Source organism: Chrysochloris asiatica, unplaced genomic scaffold (genome assembly GCF_000296735.1).
Source record: "Chrysochloris asiatica unplaced genomic scaffold, ChrAsi1.0 scaffold00316, whole genome shotgun sequence".
Taxonomy (NCBI): Eukaryota; Metazoa; Chordata; class Mammalia; order Afrosoricida; family Chrysochloridae; genus Chrysochloris; species Chrysochloris asiatica.
In genome coordinates, this window is record NW_006408834.1 from 2,345,113 (window position 1) to 2,356,129 (window position 11,017).

The 11,017-nt window shown below is 38.2% G+C and overlaps 1 protein-coding gene across 1 annotated transcript in view; it reads left to right on the forward strand.

Annotated features, from left to right (window-relative positions):
* MRPS27 (mitochondrial ribosomal protein S27) overlaps positions 1–11,017 on the forward strand; it is a 113,421-nt gene that overhangs the window by 15,039 nt on the left and 87,365 nt on the right. The window contains exons 2-3 of the mRNA XM_006875277.1: positions 2,683–2,753; positions 4,744–4,802. Of these exons, the coding sequence (XP_006875339.1) occupies positions 2,700–2,753; positions 4,744–4,802 (113 nt within the window). The 5' untranslated portion in view covers positions 2,683–2,699. The remainder of the gene's footprint in view (positions 1–2,682; positions 2,754–4,743; positions 4,803–11,017) is intronic.

Consider the following 11,017-nt stretch of genomic DNA (forward strand, 5'->3'; position numbering starts at 1 on the left):
GCTTGAGAAATGCTGACCGTGTTCTTCCCTTTTGGTTTTCTAACTTTGAGTCTTTGCATATTTTATTATAGTATTTGGCTTTATCTTCTCGAGCTGATCTTTTGAAATTTTCTGTTCAGCTCTTGGACCTCTTCAATTTTTCCATTTGCTTTAGCTTCTCTACACTATATAGATATGGATATAGATCTATGGATATAGATCATACAATAAATGGGGGTCAAGAATGGCACATAGGTTTTTGGCCTGAATAGTTTTTGTCATTTACTGAGGTAGGAAGCTGATTTGAAGTCAAAGGTTAGGGAATTAAGAGGCCATGTTAATGGGCTACATGGGACAGAGATAAATAGTGATGCATGCTCAACCTTGGAACAACAGGGCTCTGTGAGTCAGAGATTGAGGCATAGTTTGAATGGGTAAAAGAGGGGAAATAATGTTAAGATGTTTGACTGCCTTATAAATCTTGGTTTCCCTTGCCTACTATTGTAAAATAGACACTTGAGGGGGACAGAAAGGAATAGCCAAGAAACATCACTCTAGAAAGTTTGTAAATCCCTCTTCAGCCTATAACTAATTGGAATACCTAAAATGGGGCTAGAACTTGCCCAATGAAAGAGGCTTCCTGTGGAGCCTTTGTAGTTTGTAAGACCTTAGGTAGAATCCTGATCCCCATCCAGAATCTTCTGATGTGGGAAACTTCCACTTGAAAAGATAAGCAGACCAGCCTGGAGCAGCTAAAGAAACAGAAGATACTTCTTGAAAGTAAGACCAGCAGGAAAAATCAAAACCAAAAAATTAATCTGATTGACTACTACAATAACAAGAAAATTGTTTGCTGGGGACCCATCAAGGCAAGCAATCAAGTCCCCTCAGGGCAAAACCCCTTCCAAGACTGAAACTCAACGGGAATACACGAGCAGGCATGTGGTCTTGCTGGTGACCAGGTTGGTCTACCAGTACGGGGAAATGGGGGAAAAACAGTAATGAAGCTAAGTCTGACAATGTTCAACAGACTCCTGTCAACCTGGATTGAGACCTGGTTGGCCAGCAGTATGACGAGACCTGGGGACTCGTGAACCATGGACAGAGAAATAGCTACAGAGGACTAGAGCGGAGAGTGAAGTGTCCAGCTGATATGAACTGAGGGGAGATGCACAAGAATGCCTGAACTTAAAGATAGTACCCATTTAACCTAGCTTCAATGGCTGGGTGATCAGAACTCGACTAGAGGAAGAAAGAAGAGGAAAGAAAGTATAATCCACTACAACTTGATGAGCTTGACCTACACTTATGGATATAATAGCTTAAAAGAGGGAATAAATATTTACAACAATGATCATTCTCCACCCCACTCCCACCCCCGAACACAGGGTTCACCGGGATGGGCAATTTAGACCTTGGCTACCCAAAATGGTGAGGCTATAAAGGCATGAAGTGACTGGCTTACAAGTTTTCAAGGGGGAGCTTGGTTTCAGAGGGTGTGGGGGAAGGTAGAATCTCCACTGAGTGGTTTCCAACCTGAGGTTGGTGAAAGGAGATGGGGTAAGACTCTTGTGGTTCAATAGTGAATAATTGCTATCAGAACTAATTGCGATTGGTGCAAATCTAAGGAAGACATTTTGTAACAAAAGGAGGGGAGTGGTTGATCTTGCAATTCAGGAGTGGAGTACCCTGAGTCCATCAAGGGAGAAGAGCAGAATACGGGGGCCCTATCCAGAGAAGCAGTGATGCCAGAGATGGAGGCAGAGATGATGACGTGAAGAGATGGAGTGGCTGGGGACTTATGGAGGGAGAGGGGCTGTGTGTGCTGGTGGCTGGGGTGGAGGTGGGGGGCAGGTTTGCAGGGTATACCCTTTGGTTGTTTAAATTGTTATATATTCCTGAGTGCTTCGGTGTATATCCAAAACAAAAACGCAGAGGGAATGGAAGCAAATGCTGTTGAATGATGATGCATGGAGGGGATTGTAGCCATTGCAATGACACAAGATACGATAGGATGACTGTCTGTAAAGCTGATGTTCTTCCATGTAAAGTATCACTTAATTCACAATAAAAACTTTTTTTAAAAATGACGACTGTTAGGTACCTAGATGAAGATGGCTGCCTGTACAGGTGGAAATGCTAGTTTCTGAAGGTACAGGTAGAAGTCAGGGTAGACATATCTACATGTGTACTCTGAAGTGAAAGAGTTTTAGGAATGCCTGGTATTCCTAAAGATGTTCTGCTAAAAGGAACCAAAGTAGAAATAGTTCAGTCTGGAAATCATTAGGGATAGCTAGGGTATCTTACTGATTGGTTCAGAAAATGTGTAAATGTCATCTAATGGATTATAACTTTTTGAATTGCTGGTATAGTTACCTGATTTGTAGTACAAAAGGAATTAATGTGCAGTGATGAAGATACTCCCTTCCTTGGCTCTCTGCCTTGGTTCCTCTTCTTGACACTTAGCCATGTCTGCTTCCAGAGATAGTTTATTGATCTGTTTCTTTTAAAATTGAAAAATTATAATAGGATTTTCCAAAAATCCTTACTGCAACTAATCTCTATATAAAAGCAATTCCCAAAAAACAAGCAACTAAGAGTGTCTGTTTTAATACTAATTTTATAATGTTGAGTTGTATCTTTTAGAGTTTTCATAAAGAAATACGTATATTTAACAAGGCTCCTTTTTCTTTGTCTTCACAGCTGAATTAGCAACTTTAATGGATAAGACATATGAGAGAAAGTTGCCTGTTAGTTCTCTGACCATATCACGGGTAAGAAAATGTAAAAATACTTTTTTTTAAAAAAAAAAAAAAAAAAAAGGAAGAAGTCTCTTTATATAAGGGGACTTCAGAAAGTTCATGAGAAGCTTTCATTATCTTTCAATTCCATTTTTCATGAACTTTTTGAAGGTCATTGTATAGGTGAGACTGAGTAAATAAACAATACCCTTCATAGATAGTATTTCTCCAGATTATGGTACTTTTTTGTAGTTATTAGTAGATATTTTGTGGTAAGGTAGCAAATTTCTTTGGCTGAATTAAAATGTAATTTTAATTCGTTTACCAGACTCTGATGTCAGTAGTCACTGTTCTATCTAATTTATATTAATATTTTTCCAGGATAGGATATTCTGCTCTGTTACACCATAATTTTTTAAAAAACAGTTGATACATTATTCAAATTAATACTATTTGCTTGTTAATATATTAGAAATGTTTTTGTTAGCTGAGAGTGTCTGTAACGAATGGTTGTTAATGTTAAAGTGCTGTAGAATGATAGAGGGAAGATTAATATTGACTAAGAATCAGGAATGGTAATTGATAGTAACCATTTTTTATTGCCTTCTATACCAACTCTCCAAATCCTGTTGTGGCACTGTAGGTTAATGCGCCGAACAGCAAGGTCGGTGGTTCCAACTCACCAGCCACTCCTTGGAAACCCGATACAGGGTTGCTATGAGTCAGAACCGACTCAACGGCACTTAATAACAGTAACACCGCCAACAACTATTCACCACTCATCTGTCAATTCTGATCTTCCTGCCTTTTGCTATTATACTTTACTTTTAATAAGAGAACATTTAACTAAGTCTTAACTCTAGTTTTATTCTCAGATTGAAGAGAACCTGAAATGCCACTGGTTCATTCCTCACATGACAGATAAAGCTTTCTATGCCATAATGCCTGGTACTTGTTTAGAGAGTGTGCCAAGGTGTAAAGACCTGTCATATCCGAGCATATTTTCTCATTAGAACCTCGTACTCTTCAGAGCAGGTACTTTTATCCTGTTTATGCAGATGAGGAAATTAAGTCCCAGGCAGCGATGCCATCAGTTTGTCTCATTTATAAAGCAATCAGGAGAGCTGGTTTCCAATCTCATGTCCTGAGATTGAATCACATTTTATCTGTTCCGTAATAGGAGAAGAAAAGTATTCTAAATTAAATCAATAAGTCCCCAGTTTTAGTCTCCTCTCCCTCTGCATGAGGTTTTAATTTTATTAACTATGTGCATCATCTCCTACCTGATCTCTTTTGCTTCTGAGTCTCTAGTTCAGATTAGATTCCATCCTTGGAATAGTCCTTTCTGTTTATTTATTTGGTCAGTAGATAGGTAAAGAATATTCTCAGGAATTTTGTGACTTGACAGGAGACATTCTTGGTAAGGCAGTCACAGATTGATTGGTCCGTTGTTGTTGTTGTTGTTAAGTGCTGTTGAGTCAGTCCCACTCATACCAACCCTGTATAGGCTTTCCAGAGAGCGGCTGGTGAGTTTGAACCACCAACCTCATGATTTAGCAAACTTTAAATCAGAGTAGGAAAAATGATCACCAGATTGAATTCTTAGATGAAATTTTGAATTTTCATTTGCTGACCATATTCTTTCAGACATCACGAGTCTTCATCCTTCCAGCCATTGTGTTTCCATGTATTTGAGCTTGGAATGGAGAGATAGTATCAGGGTTAAAAGATGAACGGAAATGCTGATGACTTGTAAATATAGCAAGAGGCTTTCTCTTATCCTGAGCAAGGTTCTTACTGGCTTTCAACCAGTTTTTGTGATCATAGCTGTTTTATATTCTGTTTGCATTAACATAAAAGGATTTTCAGGATGGAGCCACAATACATGAACAGTGTGACCCCTAAGCATGAACATTGTTCCAATAACATGGCTATTTTCTCTTTTTTAAGTTGAGTGTGTAAACCACGTCTAATATATGGCATAACTGGTACTCAACCAAGGGTTTCTTTTTCTCTCTTTTAGTTTGTTGACAACATTTCATCTCGAGAAGAGATAGACCATGCAGAGTATTACCTTTACAAGTAAGTTTTGTATGTCATGTAGCTGTCTACTCATAATACGGATTTTTGCAAAGTTATCTTCACCTTACCTAGCTTAAATCTTGAGGGCTAAACATAAGAAGCTTCTGTTTTTCCCTGCTCTTTTACTTTTTGGTTCCATTCCGTTTTGATATGTAATGTTTCAAAAGAAAGGCCAGCCAGAATAGTGTTTCCTCTAGTCAGAGACCACAACTTTGTCTCTGCTTTTTTGTGTGTGTCTCCTGGTTGTCCAGTACACGTACTATTCTTTCACAATTATTGACTTGGAAATCAAGAGACATGTTTTCCAAGGCTTTTCTCTTGTCATTCATTCTACTTCTTGGCCACATTTTCCTTATCCATAGAATGATTTCTAAGAATCATTTAAGTTCAATATATATACATACATATATATTTTTTTAATTTCTAAGAAATATCTCAGTCCTTGTGTTGTTGGGCCTTCCATTGTTTGTTTCTTCCCTTTTGAAGCTTCTCATTGGTATTCTACTTTTAGTAGACTTTTACTGTCCATTTTTGATAAATACCCTTTTATACTGTCTTTAAGGAGCTCTGGTAGCGTAGTGGTTACAAATCGGGCTGCTAATCTCATGGTTAGCAGTTCAAAACTACCAGCTGTTCTGCGGGAGAAAGATGAGCTCCCGTAAAGATTTACAGCCTCGGAAACCCTTTAGAGGGTTGCTATGAGTCGGAACCGACTTCACGCTACATAACAAAAGCATAACGACAACAGCATATAAGATAAAGATAACATTTATCTTTCAGCCTCTGTTTCTTTGCCATAAAATGAAACTTAAAATATTAAATATATGTGTTCTCCTATCAGTAATGCATTAATGCTGCTATTCTTAATGTTGTTGTTAAGTGGCACCAAGTTGGTTCTGACTCATAGTGACCCTATGTGGGGTTTTTGTGGCGCAAGCAGCTGGTGGGTGTGAACTTCCGACCTTGTGGTTAGCAGCCAAGTGCTTACCCTACAGCACCATACCAGAGAGTGATTAGCTATTGATTAATTAGAACTGTGCATAAAATTCAGGTATAAATTATGATTTAATTTTCTTGACTCGTTGCTATTGTTGTTAAGGGTTTCCGAGAAGCAGCTGGTGAGTTTGAACCACTGACCTTGCAGTTCAAATAGACCTTGCATTCCAGTGCTTATCCTATAGCGCCACACCAGGACTCTTTTTCTTTAATGTTGTTGTTGCTGTTAAGTGCTGTCGAGTTGATTCTGACCCATAGTGACCCTGTATAGGGTTCCTAGGAGCAACTGGTGAGCTTGAACTGCCAACATTGTGTTTCAAACCGACTTTGCAGTCCAGCACATTAACCCATAGCACCACATCAGGACTCTTTCTTGAATACTCTACTTTTATTAATATTATTAATGTTCCTAACTTTTAGCTAATACAAGTAATTTTTTCATATATTTTAGCTTGTACTGCTAATGTAAATTTAAATTAACAAATATTCTTTATTAGAACTATAATGTAAACAGAATTTTACTCGTATTTGTTATCAGTCTTTGATGAGTAGGCTAAGTTTTTGAATCAAGGATCCTTAAATTAGTTATGTTTGTTCTAGCACAATTCCACTGTTTCTTCTCCAAATACATTTGTTGTTGTTGTTAAATGCTGTCAAGTCAGTTTCAACTCATAGCAACACTGTATAGGGTTTCCGAGGAGCAGCTAGTGGGTTTGAACCACCAACCTTGTGTTGCCAGTTCAGTGCTCATCCTACAGTGTCACATTAGGACCTATTAGTAATGGATTATCTATTGAGAGTAAGAAAGAATATGGAAAAAATAATTTCCATCTTTCTTTTTCCCTGAAAATTGTCTAATTTACTGATGATAGTGAATGCAGTGGCTGAATTTTCAGGTCTCTTATATGGAGACCATTTATATGATATTGTCTATATGTTTTGGCTAGAATTAATTGATAGTAATGGTAGGTTAGGTAAGGAATCAGTGCTCTAGTATACCATATTATGGCATCATCTGTTACCCCAGCTAGTTATTCAATTCATTCAATAGGTACTTTTTGGCTTCTTACTCTCTAATTATGAATCTAAGAGATCCACTTTTTTTTTTTTTTTTAATTTAATTAGCAATAAAATCTAGCAGTGCTGTTTTTTATGAAGTCCTGGTGTGGCGCTACGGGTTAATGCACTGGGCTGCAAGGTCAGTTTGAACTGCAGAGTTGGCAGTTCAAGCTCACCAGCTATTCTTTGGAAACCCGATACAGGATTGCTATGAGTCAGCACCAACTGGATGGCACTTAACAACAACAACATTATGTGTTTACTTAAGCCTATTTCAATGACAGGCTTGTGCATGCTGATGTCTTCTTTTATAAAGGAGCTCTGATAGCGTAGTGGTTACAAATGGATCTGCGAACCGTAGGTCAGGAGTTTGAAACTACCAGCTGTTCCACAGGACAAAGATGAGACTTTCTGCTCCTGTAAAAATTTACAGCCTCAGAAACCCTGTACAGGGTTGCTATAAGTCGAAAACGACTCCACGGCACATAACCACCACCACCATACAAGTATATGGGAAAGATTTTCAACAGTAAAGAAAAAGTTCTGTTGAAAAGACCAGAGTTACTCTTTCCCATCCCTTAATTCCCAGCCCCATTTAAAATCATTTTAATTTTTTTGTTGTTCTTCTTTTCATGATTACCACTATGAATCTTGACACTATACATAGAGCTTTCTCTGATGAAATATATCTGTTAGGTCTTTATGCAAGATCTGTTGCTTCCTTGCTGTAAAAAATGGATTTTCTGCACATAAAATTTAGGTTCTATTTAAATTGTTTTGTACTGAAAAGGGAATACATATGCAAAGTAGGAAAATTTCAAACCGTACAAAGAAGTATGAAAAATAGGTCCTTTTTTTAAAAAGTCTTATTCCTAGAATTGCTTACCCCACTCTGAAGAAAACAACCGGTTCTAGATTATTCTCATGCATATATGTTTTTAAAATTAAGTTTTTGAACACTTGTTGTTTCTAAGTGCTATTGAGTTGGTTCCAACTAAAAGTGACCCTGTATAGAATTTCTGAGGCTGTAAGTCTTTGTGGGTGCAGAAAGCCTCATCTTTCTCCCACAGAGCGGCTGGTGGGCACCAACCATTGACGTTCATAGTTATGATGAAAATTGGAAGTGAGACGTTGAAACCTTTCCTTTCACTGCTATCCCCCATATTGTGGAGTTCTCAGCAGTCCTCCTCAGGTCACCACTGTCAGTGTTTTCTTGTTTCCCTCCCCTTTTTGAAGCATAAAAGGCCTTCGTGTTCCATTCCTTGCTTTTTTTAAGTTTGTGTGGCCACCTCAGTTGCTGCTGTTTGTTTTTAAGAACCATGATCTTAGCTTTTCCTACTACAATAGAATTCCTGTAGGACGTGTTTGCTTGAGGCCAATATTATTTCATGGTGAACAATGGGAGCTTATATCTGGTTTTCCCTTTTCACTGTGGAGAGTATCTTTTTGCTGGCTTATTTAGTCATTAGTTCCCAGCGCGGAACTCTCCAAGTCAGGGATTGCTGCACACATGCAGACGAATGTGCCTCTGAGGCAACTCTGTGTCTCCATTTTGGGGAGATAAAGCTGCATGTCGCCAGTAAAATTGTGGCATCCCTAAAAGCCATTATTTTCTTGCTTATAACAAGCTTTAGCAATTCTGTATTCGTATTTGATTGCTTACATTAATGGAGTGTACACTCAAGCCATAAAATGTCTCCTTGTGATAGCCTCATCTTCACCAAGGATGTTTGCAAATTACATTTTTAAAGGCTTATTATTTAGCCTATCAGATCATTTTGGGACCATGGCAGTCTAGAGATGCATGAAATTAAACATATTCCTTTTATTATAAGAACATTAATAATCAGAATTTATCATTGCATCTGCAACATAATAGTCCTCCCTGAAGGAAGCTGTTGTTAAGTGCCATGGAGTCAGTTCAGACTCCTAGTGACTCTGTATAATAAATATGGCATATGCTCTACATTACATAGAGAAGCTAAAGCAACTAGAAGAAATGATAAAGTAAAAGAGCTGAACAGAAAATTTCAAAGGGAAGCTCATGAAAACTAAGTAAAATGTTATGATGAAATTTGCAAGCACCTGGAATTAGACAACTGAAAGGGAAAAACATGCTCAGCATTCCTCAAGCTGAAAGAACTGAAGGAAAAAATTCAAGCTTCAGTTTTGCAATATGGAAGGATTCTATGCTACTCTGGTAGCACAGTGGTTACAAATCGGGCTGCTAACCTCAGGATCAGCAGTTTGAAACTACCAGATGAGGCTTTCTGCTCCCATAAAGATTTACAGCCTCGGAAACCCTGTACAGTGTCGCTATGAATTGAACCGACTCCATGGCACATAACAACAACAACAACAAAAAAACCCCAAATGGACAAAATATTGAATGGTGCAGGAAGATAGAAAGAATACACGCAGTCACTCTACCAAAAAGAATGGTTGCTGTTCAGCCAATTCATGAGATAGTGTATGATCAGGACCCTATGGTGTTTATAAAAGAAGTCCAAACTGCACTGAAGGTGTTTGAGAAAAACAAGGCTCCAGGAATTGATGGAATACAAATTGAAAAGTGTTTCAACAAACTGATGTAGCACTGGAGGAGCTCATTTGTTGACGCCAAGAAATTTGGAAGACAGCTCCCTGGCCAACCAACTAAAAGAGCTCCATATTTGTGCCCATTCCGTAAAAAGGTGACCTAACAAAATGCTGAAATCATCAAACAATATCATTAATACCACATGCAAGTAAAATTTTACTGACGATAATTTAAAAAAAACGGTTGCAGCAGTACATGGGCAGAGAGCTGTCAGAAATTCAAGCCAGATTTAGGAGAGGACATGGAACGAGGGACATTATTGCTGACGTCAGATGGATCTCGGCTAAAACAGAATACCCAAAAGATGTTTACTTGTGCTTTATTGACTATACAAAGGTATTCGACTATGTGGATCATATCAGACTATGGATAATATTGCTGCAAAGAATGAATATTGTAGAACACTTAATTGTGTTCATTAGGAATCTGTATGTTGACCAAGAGGCAGTCGTTAGAACAGAACAAAGATGCCTTGAAAGGTTTAAAATCAGGAACGCTGTGCACCAGGGTTTTATCCATTCACCATACTTATTCAATCTGTATGCTGAGCAAATCATCCTAGAAGCTGGATTCTATAAAGAGGAACTGACATCCGGATTGGAGGAAGGCTTATTAACAGCCTGCAATACACAGATGACACAATTTTGCTTTCTAGAAGTGAAGAGGATTTCAAATACTGATGAAGATAAAAGATTTCATTGTGAGCACCATATTGTGAAGAAAAGAGAAATTCCCACAACTGGACTAATATATAACATCATGATGAATAAAGAAAAGATTGAAGTTGTCAAAGACTTCATTTTGCTTAGATCCACAATCAACACTTATGGAAATCAAATAATGTAGTACATTAGGCAAATCTTCTGTAAAAGTGTTAAATAAAGATGTCAGTTTGAGGATTAAGGTGTCCTTGATGCAAAGCTTGGCATTTTCATTCACCTCAAATGCATGTGGAAGCTGAACAATGAATGGGAACGTGGTTGCTCCATAAGATAAGCACTGGACTGGGAACCACAGGGTCCATGTTTTGAGCCAACGGGATGCTCCATGGAAGAAAATGAGGGTTTCTACTTCTGAAATTTAAAGCCTTAGAAACTATGCAGGGTCGCTATGAGTCAGAACAGACTCATGGGCACTTAATGCATGTGAAAGCTGAACAAAGTATAAGGAAGATTAAGAATTGATGCATATTAAGAGAAGAATATTGAAAGTACCAGTGACCGCCAGAAGAACAAACAAATCTGTCTTGGAAGAAATGGAGCCAGAGTGCTCCTTATAAGTTAGGAAAGCGCGACCCGGGTTCTCATCATTTGGACATGGTGACAGTGGGGACCATCCCCTGGAGAAGGACACTTTTTGCTGTTGTTAAGGACATGTTTGCAGGTCCAGTTCCAGCAGACATTCCAGCTCCTTAACATTTTGGCCAGCATCTTTTCATGTGCATATCTGCCATCCATACATGTATCTTCTTTGGTGAAGTGTCTGTTCAGATCTTTTGCCCATTGTATATTGAGAAGTTTGCTTTCTTACTATTGCATTTTGAGAGTTCTTTTTCTATCAT